Source organism: Macaca thibetana, chromosome 12 (assembly GCF_024542745.1).
Source record: "Macaca thibetana thibetana isolate TM-01 chromosome 12, ASM2454274v1, whole genome shotgun sequence".
In the NCBI taxonomy this organism is placed as follows: Eukaryota; Metazoa; Chordata; class Mammalia; order Primates; family Cercopithecidae; genus Macaca; species Macaca thibetana.
This window is the reverse complement of record NC_065589.1, coordinates 59910015-59927480: the sequence shown is the minus strand read 5'-3', so window position 1 is coordinate 59927480 and position 17466 is coordinate 59910015. Positions and strand designations below refer to the sequence as shown.

At 34.9% G+C, this 17466-nt stretch overlaps 2 protein-coding genes across 5 annotated transcripts in view; one reads left to right on the top strand and one right to left on the bottom strand.

Moving 5' to 3' along the window:
- Window positions 1-17466, top strand: part of NUP35 (nucleoporin 35) — a 283449-nt gene that overhangs the window by 102559 nt on the left and 163424 nt on the right. The window lies entirely within an intron of this gene.
- Window positions 1-17466, bottom strand: part of NCKAP1 (NCK associated protein 1) — a 113121-nt gene that overhangs the window by 53014 nt on the left and 42641 nt on the right. For all 4 annotated transcript variants that reach the window (XM_050752213.1, XM_050752215.1, XM_050752214.1 and 1 more), the window contains 7 exons: window positions 15053-15190; window positions 14191-14239; window positions 8071-8227; window positions 4934-4990; window positions 2091-2187; window positions 1629-1735; window positions 47-179 (listed from right to left, as the gene is read on the bottom strand). In XM_050752213.1, coding sequence (XP_050608170.1) covers window positions 47-179; window positions 1629-1735; window positions 2091-2187; window positions 4934-4990; window positions 8071-8227; window positions 14191-14239; window positions 15053-15190 — 738 coding nt within the window. The remainder of the gene's footprint in view (window positions 1-46; window positions 180-1628; window positions 1736-2090; window positions 2188-4933; window positions 4991-8070; window positions 8228-14190; window positions 14240-15052; window positions 15191-17466) is intronic.

The window sequence follows — 17466 nt, the reverse complement described above, 5'->3', positions numbered from 1 at the left end:
GTGGGAAGGAAGGAACAAAAGGGAAATAGTATGAGATAGTTTTTACCTGCACGAGTTCATTGAGGACAACAGCATCAAAGCCAGAAAGGTACTGCACGTAATACCTCTGCATTACAGGTCCATATTTCCTCACATGTGCTCTAAGCTCTTCCATGTAAAATATTAATTCAGCAATGTGCCTTTTTTAAAATTTCAAGAAAAATATTTCAAATAATAAATTCACCATTATTAAAGAATATATTAGAGGCCCTAGATCTCATTCCTAAAAGTATTTTTCTTATAAAGGGCACTGTTTAATACCGATGTCAATTACTTCCTTTTTAAATTGTTTCATAAATAAAGAAATCATGGAAAGCAAAGAAAAAAAGAAAAAAAGCTAAGGCTAAAAACTGATAGCAGAAAATCCAAACTGAAAATAGTGTTCACAGGCACAGTGGCTCACAACTGTAATTACAGCACTTCGGGAGGCCAAGGTAGGCTGATCACCTGAGGTCAGGGGTTCAAGACCAGCCTGGCCAACAAGGTAAAATCCCATCTCTGCTAAAAATACAAAAATTAGCTGGGCATGGTGGTGGATGCCTGTAAACCCAGCTACTTGGGAGGCTGAGACAGGAGAATCGCTTGAACCCAGGAGGTTGAGGTTGCAATGAGCCAAGATGGCATCACTGCACTCTAGCCTGGGTGACAGAGTAAAACTCCATCTCAAAAAACAAAACAAAACAAAACAAAATTAAATTTAAAAAAATAAAAAAAAGGACATGTTATAAATACATCATCAAAAAATCTCAAATAAAAGAGGATTAGCAAGAAATAAAATTTTCCTGTATGCTCTTATTTCTCTGCTCCATTTTTCTAACTCTTATTGAGAGACTGAACTAAAACAACACAAAGACATTTTAATGACACACTGGGTTGCAACTCTACAAACAGGATTTTTATTTAAATGTTTTGTGTAGTAACTAGTTTTAAAAAATGAATTCTGTAAGAAATATTACTGAGCATAGCAAGAAAACAAAAACTTTATCACCACAAAGCATACTACGAGAAAACAAAAGCCCTAATTTAAAACTAAAGTTGACTTTGCAGTCTAATTAATATTACCTAATGATATATCACAAATATTCCAAGCTCTTCAAAATAATTTTGCTTCAAATATAAGTCTCCAGATTCCCCAGCCCATAAATCAGAATACAGATGGTGCACACCTTACAGTGATTTGGATGTACTATCTTTCTAATTTACAATGGTGCAGAAGCAATACACATTTAGTATAAATTGTACTCTGAATTTTGACTTTTTTTCCCAGGCTAGCAATAGGCAGTATGATACTCTCTCATGATGCTGCCGCAGTTCCCAGTCAACTATGTGATCAGAAAAATAAACAACTTACACTCTTCAGTGTACTATGTTGCCAGATAATTTTGCCCAACTGTAGGCTAATAAAAGTGTTCTGAGCACATTTAAGGTAGGCTAGGCTAAGCTCTAATGTTCAGTAGATGAGATGTACTAAATGCATTTCAACTTAACAATATTTTCAACTTACAATGGGGTCTATCAGGACATAACCCCATTGTAAATCAAGCAGCATCTATATACAGAAAATAATTTTTTAAATGTTGCTAACGTACTTATCTATAAAGTCATCTGCACTCTTCTTTGGCATGTTATCTGCATGACGAAGTAGCCAGATGATTTCATCACGGGCAAAGGATAACGCCATAAAAACAAAAAGTGCCTGTTTAAAAAAAATAAGTGTTTATTCTTATTCAATGACAAAAAACAAACTCGTAATCTCTTTCTATGTGAAAAGTCATTGGCAAGAAGTGATAATATCAATTCAAAAGAGTGAGGAGACTAACAGGAGAGAGCACAAGAGAACTTACAAGTATGTAGGAGAGAGAGAGCATGCATACAAGGGAGAAGAATGCAGGGAGGTACGATGTATGAATGTCAAGTCAGAAAATTCATGCTCCACTAAATATAAAAATCCTTTTATGTAGTCCCTGACTCAAATTTCAGTAAAATTTCTTTTAGAAATGTTTTTTAAAATTTTAATATGGCACAATTATTGAAATAATTAAATCAGTTACCTTGGGACCTAGCAATCCAGGCTGATCAGAGAGGACAGTAGCCAATTCCTTCAGTGCAGATCTTAAAAACTTGCGTCTTTCTCTGTGCATTGAACCGCTATAGGGAAAGACACCATAATAGTTTATCTGCTTCTACTAAAATTTTTATTGGCAATTAAAGTAACTAGCATTACAGGTTCAACTTCTAAAGTCTTTTTTTAGGAAGCCAAAGTTCCTATAAAAATAATCTTCTATGTGTTTGTCATTAAGTGAGTTTCTAATCTTACATTTATCCTGCCTTTCTTGTGTTGCTTTTTAAACTGTGTTTCTTCTGTTATTCTCCATCTATCAAAATCCTACCCAACCTTCAAGACCAATCCTTCAAGAAGCATTTCCCAACATCCAGCTATTTATTGACGAATAATTTCTCCAATTTTAGTACCACACAGCTTTAAGCACTTTACAGACTGAAATTCTTGACGGTGACCAGGCCCATGCTTATAATCCCAGCACTTTGGGAGGTCAAGTTGGGTGGATTGCCTGAGCTCAGGAGTTCGAGACCAACCTGGGCAACATGGCAAAACTCTGTCTCTACTAAAAATACAGAAAATTAGCCAGGTATGGTGGGTGCCTGTAATCCCAGCTACTTGGGAGGCGGAGGCAGGAGAATCACTTGAGCCCAGGAGGCAGAGGTTGCAGTGAGCCAAGATCATGCCACTGCACTCTAGCCTAGATGACAGAGCAAGACTCCACCTCAACAAAAAAAAAAAAGAAAGAAATCCTTGAAGCCAAAAACTGACTAACTGTATACTTTTTTGTCACTTCCATATAGAAATTAACAAATATAACTTAATAAATATCTGGTTATCTATATTCTTATTAAGTTATATTCCTATTAAATATACAAAACTGAATACACAAGAGCTATAGTCAATAAAGGTATTGAGATGAGATCTACTTGGCACTCTTGTTCAAAAATAGAAAGATGGGGAAAGGAAGGGATAATCATAAATATTCATATACTAGGTATTTTAAAACTAAGATTAGAAAACATTCTCACATATTAACAGAAGGAAAAAAATCATAAAATGTTCTAAGTATTCAAACTCCTCATACTACACAAAATACACACTGCTCCAAGAAAGTTTTAGAATTTAGATAGGTGCATAAATATGTGTGTGTGTGTGTGTGTGTGTGTGTGTGTGTGTGTGTATGAATGACGTCTATGCCAAAAACCCAATACTAGTAATTTTGCTGTGACACAGCAGGTCAGTTTCAGAGGACTCAAATTAAAATCCATCCTCTCCCTGCATGACCTTAGGTTCCAACTCTTAAGTTTCAGTTTTTTGTCTATAGAATAAGTATGTGGCACCTGTCTCAAAAGATGCACTATCTTTCATGATGCCTCATATACAGTGCTTCTATGTTATTTTAATTTCAATGACAAGCTCTTTTTACTGACAATAATAAAGTCATCGTATCATTTCCAAGAAGAAAATGAACAAACGTTATTTTGATTATTTTACTTCACAGGATTACTGTGAGAAGTCTGTGATGTTTATTGGGAGAAAATGTCTATAAAGTACTTGGGCCTGGCACTGCTTACTACTTATAATTATTTTATTTAATAAACAGAAGGAGGAAAATAAAAATACCTTACTTGTAAACGATCTTTATAAAAGATAGCTATACCTATATTTCTGCCTATAGTAGGGTCTATCCCGTGAAGAAATAATAATTATGTGCATTTCTGCAAGTCTAGAGAGGAATTCTAATGAACTCCAAAGTATGTTATTTGCACTAGGAATCATTTTTGAAAAATTAAGCACATGTACTTCATTCAAGTAAATAAAATATGCATGAGGAATGATATAGCACAGATACAATGAGTAAAGATGGTTTAAATTCCCAATATCTATCTTATAGCCTAAACTGATTTTCCGTGGTTTCATAGTTTTCTCTATGGAGTGATGCTTGCCTTCTCTCTGCCTTATATAGAAATACTGATAGATCAAATACTACTATCTGTATATAGTACCTAAGTTCACTGCAGAAAATATTCTACATTAAGTATATCATATATGTAACAAAGTGAAATATTAAATTATTTAGAATTATTTGAGAAAACTGGAAAGCTGTTCAAAGATTTAAAATACACTAATTTTTCACTTAGGATAGCTATATATTTACTAATATAAGAAACTAAAATTGGGAAAGAGGTGTACTTTTAAAAGTAAATACTTGCCGAGCACGGTGGCTCATGTCTGTAATGCCAGCACTTTGGGAGGCTGAGGCGGGCTGATCACTGCGGTCAGCAGTTCAAGACCAGCCTAGCCAACATGGTCAAAATCTGTCTCCACTAAAATACAAAAATTAGCTGAGATTGTACAGTGGGTGCCTGTAATCCCAACTATGCAGGAGGCTGAGGCAGGAGAATTGCCTGAGCCCGGAGGTGGAGACTGCAGTGAGCCAAGATGGCATCAGAGACTGTCTCCAAAAAAAAAAAAAAAAAGGAAATATTATCTGGAAGAGTTATAAGGATATATTAATTTTCATGCAGTAGTACAAAAATCATATTGGTATGCAGAGCATAGTGGCAGTGAGATTATACCCAAAGTAAGAGTCCTTTGTGTGATACTTCCTTATAGCATTTTATCAACACTTCAAAAACATTTAAAATCTGACTTCACTAATTCCAAGGTTTTACATATTGAGGCTATATACTTAATATTTTTCATTGACTGAAAGTCCCCCTCTACTACCATATCTTGCATACTATTAATCTGTACTCACTTCAACAAAATGATGCTTTTAAGAATTTTTTTCTTGATTAAAACTACCACAGATAAAATAAAACTACTTACGCATGTGACACGGCTGCCTCCTTGCATTCTCTTATGTCATTAATACGTTTATTATAGCTAGGTGCAAAAACAAATTAGCACGTTAGTTTAATTTGATCAATAACTGTCAAAATGAGTAAGTCTAATACTAGAAGTCAATTAAAAATGACATTTTCAATTTAAAACCTGGCCCTCAAACTGGAAGTGCATGGAAGAATCTACCCACACTTTTTCCTAGCATTTAGATGTCCATTCAAGCCTTCCTAAAAGAAAAAGAGTCACATTATATTAAATCCAACAATAAAATTAAACTTCACAATGTAGACTTTTTAAATTAAATGTTGTTACTTCCTTAAGCCTCAAAGGAGACACTGAAATTATATTTCTGATGTAATTAACATCAGAAGTTACTTCCAAAAATCTAAAGTACTGACAAAGCTATCATTTCTGACTTTTTAATCAAGTCTATCTTTAAGCATGAAAAAATTCTGAAAGGATATATATTAGTGATCAAAAGTAGTGACTGTTTGGATAAAAAGGTTTTGTGATGGAGAAAACTGAGGCAGAAAAGCATTTGCCGACTTTAAATTATTTTAAGAGGGCCGGGCGCGGTGGCTCAAGCCTGTAATCCCAGCACTTTGGGAGGCCGAGACGGGCGGATCACGAGGTCAGGAGATCGAGACCATCCTGGCTAACACGGTGAAACCCCGTCTCTACTACAAAATACAAAAAAACTAGCCGGGCGAGGTGGCGGGCGCCTGTAGTCCCAGCTACTCGGGAGGCTGAGGCAGGAGAATGGCATAAACCTGGGAGACAGAGCTTGCAGTGAGCTGAGATCCGGCCACTGTACTCCAGCCTGGGTGACAGAGCGAGACTCCGTCTCAAAAAAAAAAAAAAAAAAATTATTTTAAGAGAACTATATATTTTAAGCTATGTATTTTTTTTAAAAAAACTTACTTTTCAAATAAAAAAACATTTAATTAACATCAGCTTAAAGATGCTACCATAAAAACAAATGCTAATAATAAACAATTTCATGAATAACAGATATAAAAACTCAAAATTCCTAAAATGTTAAAGAAAAAATATCTTCCTGACAACCTCTCTAAAAATCTCTTACACCATGGCCGGGTACGGTGGCTCACACCTGTAATCCCAGCACTTTGGGAGGCCAAGGTGGGTGGATCACTTGCGGGCAGGAGTTCAAGACCAGCCTGGCCAATATGGTGAAACCCCGTCTCTACTAAAAATACAAAAATTAGTTGGGCATGGTGGCGGGCACCTGGAATCCTAATTACTCAGGAGGCTGAGGCAGGAGAACTGCTTGATCCCACGAGGAGGAGGCTGCAGTGAGCCAAGATTGCACCACTGCACTCAGCCTGGGTGACAGAGTGAAACTCCATCTCAAAAATAAATTTTAAAAAAGTAAATAAATAAAAATCTCTTACACTAAAATGAACTCCAACTTCTATATTCAAGTGCTCTAAGATTTATGTATTCTTTGGGCAAATTTCCAAAATATAATAATTCTGTAACCATCACCGTCTATATTAATAAGATTTTATACTTATGGTTTGACTATGATAATTCATATTTTAAAGTGGATGATCATTCACAATTAAATTAAAAATGGAAACTTCTCACAACTCTAAATACAGATTAATAAAGCATAACAAAGACAACTGGTTTCACGGTGCCATTAAATTTACTTGCACCATACATAAGTTCACTCAATACACAGAGGCTAATTGGTTTTAAATGTTTACATTTTTAAAATATGATTCCACAACGAGTTTGTCAGTATGCTAGTATATGATATTAATATAAGTTTCATGATTTTCAATCTAAATCAACTAGAAAATGACAAAGCCCATCTTGCATATAATATTTCAGGGTATTCCACCATCTAAACTAAGAGCTGAAAAGTACATAAGGCACTATTTATCATATGACTGACAGATCACTGGCATAAGAATATCAGTATGGTGACAGAAATCAGAGCAGTAGTCACTAGAGAAAGGAGTAGGGGGAGTAGGGGACTAGGCATGGCAGTACTGACCAGAAAGAAGGACAAAAGAATTTTCCAGAGATGATGGAAATGTTCTTACATCTTGATTTAAGTGGTGATGACGCAGGAGTATTCATATGCAAAGTCAATCAGTTATACAACTAAGATGTACGTATTTTTCTGTTTGTATATTTTATCTCAATAAAGTACTTGGGAAGAAAAGGGCAGATTCCTTTAACTTCTCTAAGATACAGACACAGGAGGTTAAAGGTGATGCTCAGGAACCTGGATTTCAATTTGCATTTCAGGGTAATTCTTACGTACACTAAAATGTGAGATATATTGGCTTAAATTTAGTGTCAGACATATACACATACATTGAAATATCTAGAAGTTTTATTTCATTTTAATTTCATTAGGTCATTACTCAACTGGATGTGAAATAAATGTAGGCAAATTTCATTGTTATCTGAAGCTAGGAAGCCCAACATAAGTACAGCGGATCCTAGGTATTTTTAAATATTTCATAACTGCCACCAAGTCTGAGTTCAACTTAGCTTTTATATATTGGCTGCAGAATCTCAAGTGGAGAGAAATAAAGTTATTAAAAATTTCTAAGAAACACATTTCAGATAATTATTTGCTGAACTGGAAATAAACGAAAATAAATCATGTGGAATATTTTGTATTATTTAAATAAAAACAACATGATTTCCTACATGCAGTGGTATCACTTCTGTAATTGTTATAATTAATCCAATTAACTATTTTTTATTGCTTCATATACTTTTACAAGTACACCCTATTCTAAAATAACACAAAAATTTTAAACCTCTAAAATGTATATGGTACTTTCGCATCGAAAATCATATATGACTTGCAAAAGAAGACACATCTTCCTTCTCCTATATTACATATTTTGAAATGTCAAGTAACCTCAGTTTTTTTTAATATGTGAAGTTACCTGTAAAAAATATGATTATTACCTATCAGGTTGACTGTTAAAAACAACTTCCTGGGATCCAAGTCAGATGGTATAGGCTGTATCTTCCTGCAGAGTGTGACTACTCCTTTATCCCCAAAACTTCAGTAAAGATAACTCACTCACCACCCTTCTCCAAAAAAGATAAAATAAATGAAAATGCCATACCCTCGTATGTTTACAAATAAGTCTTCTGCAGCTTTGTGTATGTGGAAAACTTCATCCCGAAAGAGAGAGAGGCAAGAACTACTTTGAAGAGCTAGCTTCCAAAGGTTCAGTGCTGTAGCATCAGTATTTAGGATCCCATGGCACAAAATAAAGCCAACTTTAAATAAAAAGAAAAGCAAATATAAATGTAAATGTAAAAGTATTCCAAAGTTTGGTAACAGTGTAGCTTTTGGAAAATACAGAAACGTAACCACAATCACTAGATTGAGGCTTCTGAGTAACAGTAACAATACCTATGTATAAGCCATGGTAACAACATGTTTCTTTCCCAATTATAATTTTCTGTATTCTGCAAAACCAGTTATTTGAACCTGCACTGACAAAACGGGAAAAATGTCACTTCTGGGTTATGAACCAAGTCATTTTAATAAAAGTAACATTTATAAAATATTTTCAACCAAAGATCAGAACTTTCTAATTAACATATAATGCAGTAATCATTACAATTGTTATAATAACTTAAAAATAAAGCTTATCTCAGGGCCCGGTGCTGTGGCTCATGCCTTTAATCCCAGCACTGCAGGAGGCTGACGTGGGAGGATTGCTTGAGCTCAGGAGGCAGAGGTTGCAGTGAGCCGAGGTTGCGTCACTGCACTCCAGCCTGGGTGACAGACCCTGTCTCAAAAAAAATTTTTTTAAATGGCCGAGTGCAATGGCTCATGCCTGTAATCCCAGCATTTTGGGAGGCCAAGGCAGGCGGATCATGAGGTCAGGAGTTCGAGACCAGCCTGACCAACATGGTGAAATCCCATCTCTACTACAAATACAAAAATTAGCCAGGAGTGGTGGTGCACCCAGCTATTCAGAAGGCTGAGGCAGGAAAATCGCTTGAACCTGGGAGGCATAAGTTGCAGTGGGCTGAGATCATGCCATTGCACTCCAGCCTGGGCGACAGAGCAAGACGCTGTCTCAAAATATATATATATAATTTATATGTATATAATTTACATATAATATATAATTTATATGTATATAATTTGTTATATAGTTTATATGAATATAATTTATATATAATATATAATTTATATGAATACAATTTACATACTATATATAATTTATATGTATATAATTTATAGACATATAATTTATATATTGTATATATTTATAATATATAATTTATATTGTGTATAATTTATAGTTTATATAATCTATAGTTCATATATTATATATAATTTATATATAATATATAATTTATATGTATAAATTTATACATATATTATTATACATACATACACAGAGAATAAATCATGAGAATATTTCCTAATCATGAGAATAAATCATAGCATCTCACATTTTAATAGCATCTCACATTTTTAATAGCAATTTATAGTTCATTAAGCCTTCTCATATATATTATTTCAAATGATCATCCTGTATAGTAGACAAGACAGGTGGTATTCTTTCTTTTTTTTTCTCTTTTTGGTAGAGACGGGGTCTTGTCACATTGACCAGGCTAGTCTCAATCTCCTGGTCTCAGGCCATCCTTCTACCTCAATCTCCCCAAGAACTGGGATTACAGGTGTGAGCGACTGCACCTGGTCCATATGATTCTTACAGTTGAAGAAGTGAAGGGTCATTGACTTTACTAAAATACTATTAAAGTAATAAAGCTAGGACTTAGCCCCAATTATTCATCCTTAAAGTCCAATACTTTCAATATATTAAGTTGCTCTCAATTATATGAATTCTAAATATCTTTACCTTTTGTTATCTAATCTGGAAATCCTACAAAAAATATAATCTTATACATGCTGACTGATATCCTCTCTAGTCTTCTATACTGGGACGTAAGACCTCATCTTTCATTCACTGAACATTTACTCAGTGTCTACTATATATAAGGTTCTGTAGTGGGCCAGTTAGAAACCAATCCCATTTTGTTTGAGATTTCCCTATGATTCTCAATAATCACTCCCATGTTTAAACTCCTATTATAGCTGTACAGCTATCTTGACACTTTAACATAAAACTTGCCATTTATCTTTTGATTCTTAGCTCAGGCTTCCTTCTTGGGCCACTATAGAAGCAAGCTAACTCTGTAAGTAGGCATATATTGTAGAGTCATACACACATATTTAACTTCTTTGACTTGGAACTATACAAAAATATTTCTCATATAACAGGGCCCCTAAAACAAGTCAATTATTCAATCCAGCACACAATCAAAGAAACAGAATACATGTATGAAAGATTAAAGAGCCCTCAAGAGAAATTTTCTTTATAAAACATTATCCTCTTACGTACTCGACTTTCCACCCTAATATCAAGTGAAATCAGATTTCACTTAGTGTCTTACACCTCTTTGTACATTAACATTTACAAAATACTTGCTACTACTAATATAAGGTTTCTCTGAAAATTTTTATCACTTATAAGTTAAAAGTGTTTGTTTTTAACATACGTGTTATGAGTTAAAGTATATTTATTTGTTTAAATTGGAACAAAAAAGGCAAATGAGTTTAAAATAGATTGCCCAGGCTGGACGTGGTGGCTCACACCTGTAATCCCAACACTATGGGAGGCCAAGATGGACAGATCACTTGAGGTCAGAAGTTTGAGACCAGTCTGGCCAACATGGTGAAAACTCCATCTCTACTAAAGATACAAAAATTAGCTGAGCATGGTGGTGGGCACCTGTAATACCAGCTATTTGGGAGGGTGAGGCAGGAGAAATGCTTGAACTCGGGAGGTGGAGGGTGCAGTGAATCGAGATCACGCCACTGCACTCCAGTCTAGGCAACAGAAAAGACTGAAGTCTCAAAAAAATAAAATAGATTGCCCAAGATTAGGGGGATGACTTATTAATTAAACTACACATCAATCTCCTTTAGCAAAGTTAGGATGAAAGGACAAAAATAAAACTAAAAAATTTAAAAGTAGCTAAGTAGCTCTTAAAACAGATGACCAAGTCTTGACAAGGAAGTTGAAGAAAACCTTTGAAGGCAGAAAACAGATAAAATTGGACTATCAATATAAAAAACAAGCAGAAATTAGTAATCCAAAACTCTGGAGTTAAAGAAAAAAAATGTTTCCTAAGGAGTCTCCCAAGTCTAATCAATAGACCCAAAAATGAACCCTAAAACACGTATCAGGATAATTAATTTTACAACTGTACTCCAAGTGCTGGGTCCTCAATATTCTGGGTCCTGAACAACTCTTAGCATCAGGCTATAATCTAGAGCAGTGATTCTTAAACTTTAGCTTGCACCAGAATCACTGAGACAGTACATTAAACAGATTGTTAAGACCCATCCACAGAGTTTCTGTCTAGTAGGTCTTGGGTAGGGACCAAGATTCTGCATATCTAAGAAGTTCCCAGGTGTTGCTGATGTTGCTGGTCCAGGAACCATATTTTGAACTAATCCAGAACAAAGCTCCAAAGAGAGTAGACTACCTATTGAAGAAAAATCCTAGTCTGGGTAGTAGTTCCAAAAAGAGAAGTGCAGAATTTGAGACAACTCCTAACCTCTATATTAGCTCTACTCAGGGTTCAAAAACACGAAAGAAGCAAAACTCATTCCTTATTTTGGCAACTGTGGTTATCTCAAATCTGACTTCTCTATGCCCATATATACCTCATTAGGGTAGCCTGCTTCCTGATCAACTTACCAGCTCATTACACAAACTCACGCTATCAGCATTCCCATTTAAAATAAAGATTAGGGGGAGCAATCCTATGTAACTCCAGAGGTCACTTATGACATCTAACTCTACTAATTAACTCAATTATTCAGCTGCACATCCATAAGCATGAAACAACTAACAATTACCACACAACTGAGCAAGATCAAAACTCTGAAAGCTGTTTTTCTAAATAAACTATGAGACAAAGCATGAAAATCTCATTTATCTTTATAGAAGAAAATATAAATATCACAAACCTGGTCAATGTAAAAAATAACACAATTAATAAAAATAGCTAAGGCCAGAGACTATTGTTAAATTCTTCCTCTTTCATACTAAAAACAACTCAAAGTATCAGTCCATAATGACACTAAGTATTGGAACAGGGTATTTAGAAATTTTCATAAAAATTTCACAGTGACTTTGGAGTAAAAACCTAATAATCTGTTAGACTGAATCTAGTAATAAAAACTATGGGCTTGTATTTTATGTCCTTATTACTTCATTTTTCTGGGGAATTCTAGCAATTCATTTTCTTTATTTTATTAAAGGATCAATCCAAAAAACATTAAAGGAGGAAAACTGGTCCTTCACCATAGTTTGAGAAACACTGTAATAAAAAGTCAACAAATACAGTCATCTCTCAGTGTAGGGGATTGGTTCCAGGACCATCGACAGATACCAAAATCTGTGGATGTTAAAGTTCCTTATATAAAATGGTGTAGTATTTACATATAACCTACACCCTTTCTCCCGCATACTTTAAATCACCTCCACATTACTTGTAATACCTAATACAATAGCTACATATCACTTCATTTGCGTGAACTCAATGTAGTACTCACTATGCAGTAAGTTTTGCTTTTTGGACCTTTGTGAATTTTTTTCCTGTATTTTAATCGGTTCTCGACTGAATCTCTGGATACAAAACTCCAGGATATAAAGGGCCAACTCTACTCTCTAAAGGTTAATAAATCAAAAATAAAAACGAAAAAACACAAACACTTCAAAATTATTCCCCTGTGGCAGTGAGCCTAGGGGTGAGTAGGAGGAATTTATCTATATTACAGAAACTCTCATTCTGTATTAAACCTATGTGTCTCCATGGAATAGTACACAGCCATAAAAAACAATGAAATCATATCCTTTTCAGTAACATGGATGGAGGTTATTATCCTTAGGAAACTAAGGCAGGAATAGAAAATGAAATACTACATGTTCTTACTTATAAGTGGGAGCTAAACACTGAGTATACATGGGCACAAAGAAAGGAACAATGTAAGACACCAGGGCCTACTTGAAGGTTGGGATAAAAAAAAATTACCTATCAGGCAATATGCTTATTACCCGGGTGACAAAATAATCTGTACACCAAACCCCCATGACACGCAATTTACCTATATAACAAACCTGCACATGTACCCATGAACCTAAAAGTTTAAATAAAGTATCTTTTGAAGCTGATAAACAAACAAACAAACAGCTTAAAAGGAAATACAACAAGCTATTAGAAGTCATAGAAACTTGGTGGTAGATTTATGGGTGTTCACTCTATAATTATTTCAACTTTCTTGATGCTCACAATAAAATGACGGAAAACAAAAAAGCAAACAAAAAAACTTGTGTCTATTTCTCTCATAGTTTGTAAGCTTCTCAGAAGCAGAAACTAGTACTTTTATCTCCTATGCATCTAAAAAACTGCCAAACATATGAGTAATTTATTAAATAAACTGCAGTAAATTAAAACCAAAAACTTTAAGTGAACAGATGTGACATTTAAATAATGATTAAAAGCAAAACCAAAATTGAGTTTTGAAGGTTATGCTGAAAGGCAATATAACGTAGCCCATGAGCCTTGGAGTTAGGCTGGGTTCTTAATCTTGTCTTTGTCACTCATTAGCTGTGTGGTCTAAGCTTTAGATTCCTCAACTTTAAAACAGATTACCTGGCCAGGCGCAGTGGTTCACACCTATAATACCAACACTGTGGGAGGCCAAGGCGGGCAGATCACCTGAGGTCAGGAGTTCGAGGCCAGCCTGACCAATATGGTGAAACCCCCCGCCTCTACTAAAAATACAAAAATTAGCCGGGCGTGGTGGCGTGTGCCTGTTGTCCCAGCTACTCAGGAGGTTGAGACACAACAACTGCTTGAACCCGGGAGGCGGAGGTTGCAGCGAGCTGAAATTGTGCCACTGCACTCCAGCCTGGGTGACAAAGCAAGACTTCATCTCAAAAAAAAAAAAAAAAAAAAAAAAACACACACACACACAAACAGACTATCTACTCTGATAGGATTAATATGAGGACTGAAAGAGGTAGTGGACATAGATGGGTTAGCACAATGCTAAGCACAGAGGCAGTAATCATGTCACCTGCTATTTTTCTCTGAAACGTAAAACCTGGGGAATAATCATAACACTAACCCATTTTACTTACAGATAATCCACTTTTCCATTGCATCCAAAGAGAGGTATTCACAAGGCATCTTAAAAAGAGAACATATACATTTGCAGTTAAAAGAAATTCTAAAAAATATTCCATATTGAGTCACTCTCCCCCACTTCTCCCGATAACTTACTACCCAACTCTTCGCCCAAACACTACCACAACAAATTTGAAGAGCTGGATAAAATTTTATTACCTATACTGAAACTTGCAGTCAATAAATAACAATGAGAGGTGTGCCCCTTTCACATCTGCACACCCTTAAACCTCTCTTTAAAAAATATTGTTGCTAATTATCTTTAATCTGGTAAATGACAACTTATCAATTTCTCAAGCCTATTTCAAAGTTTACAATATTCCAAAAGATAAAATTTTAGTCAAGATAAAAGACATTTATGTGTCTGAATGCTCACTGTCTCACCAAAATCAGTAGCTATGCGCGTGTATTCTCCATATGTGGAACACCTATGTTCATAAATACAGAGAATAGACGGAAAAGAATACAAAGGAATATAACAATGATTTTGTCTACTTGGTTCTACTTGGTGAGATGTGGGGTGATTTTTGTTTTTTCTTTATACTTCAAATTTTTCTATCATGATAAAGCAAAACAAACTTTTTAACTTTAAAGAAAAAAGTACTCATACTATTTACCATATTAATTTATCACCAGTTTTCATTAAGACTCTAAAGCTAAAAAATCTGAACAATATGACTTAAGTAATGAACATTTTATAATGAACTTCAACTAATAAGCTAATGCTAATTAGAAACAAACTGCAACAGCATTGCTGAACTATTATTTTTTAAAAGTCACTTTATTTTCATTCAAAAGAGAAAAATAGAACCATACAGTGTCGGATTGCGCTGGATTAAGCATTGTACTAGGTGCACTGATGAGGCTTAATAACTGGGCATTTCTCCACTGGTCAGCTGAAAGATTCCTTCGAGGATATACCATTTGAAGAGAAATTAGTGCATCTGAAAGAGACTAATTAAAATACAAAAAAGAAAGCTGAAGAATTTTGTTTTCCTTTTCTGTTTACATTCCAGCTATAATTGCTGTGGGTTTCTAACTATACCATTATAAAACAACACAGCCTAATTACAGCCATGCTCCTTATAATATCTGAGTTGGGTTGCGGCTCCTCTCCTCTAGAATTTTTTTTGCTAATGTTATAAAAACTACACAGATTCTGCATTTTTGAGCAAAAGCTTAGGTCAGAAACTCATGTTATTTTCTTAAAGGTTAAAATATGTGGCAATCTTGGGAACTTTATTCCAAAAGGAACAGAGAGCCTACTGTCATCTTTCTGTCAATACAAGTTTCCATTCTGATAGCTTTAAAAGAAAAAGACTTTGGGGTTATATGACTAAGTGTTAATAAAACTCAACATGCTTTATATTTCTCTAAAGAATGTCTTATAAAAATAATACACTGTATCTCATCTTAATAAATTACTTCTCTTCATCAACTGGTTTGTTGATTACAGCTTTATTATGAAGATATTTAATGTTTCATCTCAAATGTTTCTTTCTTGCTTTCATAAATGTCTTTTGCTATTAATCCCTGCTTCCTAAAAATTCTGTAAAGAGTGATTCTTTTTTTTTTTTTTTTTTTTTTTGAGATGGAGTCTCGCTCTTTTGCCCAAGCTGCAGTGCAGTGGCGTGATCTCTGCTCACTGCAAGCTCCGCCTCCCAGGTTCATGCCTCAGCCTCCGGAGTAGCTGGAACTTCAGGCGCCCGCCACGATGCCCGGCTAATTTTTGTATTTTTAATAGAGATGGGGTTTCACCGTGTTAGCCAGGATGGTCTCAATCACCTGACCTCGTGATCTGCCCGCCTCGGCCTCCCAAAGTGTTGGGATTACAGGTGTGAGCCACCGCGCCTGGCCCTAAGAATGATTCTTTAATCTGACTGCACACAGAGTGCCAGAAGTTTGTTCTGAAAACAGAATACAGGGCTCCAACTGAAATTTAGTGAACCTGAACCTCTGGAAACAGAACCCCAGAATCTATCATTTTATTAAGCTACACAAAGTGATTCTGACGTAGCCAACTAAGAATGTTTTAAAAATTATGTTAATTTTTTTAAATCCTGGGAAATTTGGGAGGTTGTATGTTATGGGAATTTACCGCTTCCTCTAGATTTTCTAGTTTGTGTGTACAGAGATGTTCCTAGTAGTCTCTGATAATCTTTAGTATTTCTGTGGGATTGGTTGTGATATTACCTTTCTCATTTGATTCTGCTTATTTGCATCTTCTCTTTTTTCCTTGTTAATCTAGCTAGGAGTCTGTCAACCTTGTTGACAATCCTTTCAAAGAACTAACTTTTTGTTTTCGTTGATCCTTTGTATGGTCTTTGGGGTCTCAATTTCATTTAGCTTTGCTGTTATTTTGGTTATTTATTTTCACTGCAGGCTTTAGGTTTAGTTCATTCTTCTTTTTCTAGTTCCTTTAAAGTGCAAGGTTAGGTTATTAATTTGAGCTATTTTTATCATCTTTTTAGTACCATATACTTTCCTCTTAACACTGCTTTTGCCACATTCCAGAGGTTTCAGTATGTTGTGTCACTATTTTCATTTGTTTCAAAGAATTTTTTTATTTCTGACTTAATTTCATTATTTACCCAAGTCATTCAGGATAAAATTGTTTAGTTTCCAGGTATTTGTGTGGATTTGAGAATTCCTCTTGGTACTGACCTCTATTTTTACTCCAGTATGGTCTGAGAAGACGCTTGGCATGATTTTAATTTATTGAGATTTGCTTTATGAAACCAGGAATAAACAGAAATCCTGAACAGACCAATAATGAGTAATTAAATTGAATCAGTAATAAAATACCCACCAACCAGAAAAAGCCATGGGCCACACAGATTCACAGCTAAACTCTACCAGACATACAATCCTACTGAAATTATTTCAAAAAGTTGAGGGGGAGGGGCTCCTCCTTATCATTCTATGAGTGCAGTATCATCCTGGTACTAAAATCTAGTAAAAATACAACAACAAAGAAAGAAAACTACAGACCAATATTCCTGATGAACATAGACACAAAAATCGTCAACAAAATACTTGCAAACCAAATCCAGTAGGACACCAAAAAGTTAATTCACCATGATCAAGTGGGCTTTATTCCTGGGATGCAAGGTTGGTTCAACAAATAAATCAATAAATGTGATTAACTACATAAACAAAATTTTATAAAACACCATAGGATCATCTCAATACATGCAGAAAAAGCATTCGATAAAATCCAATATCCCTTC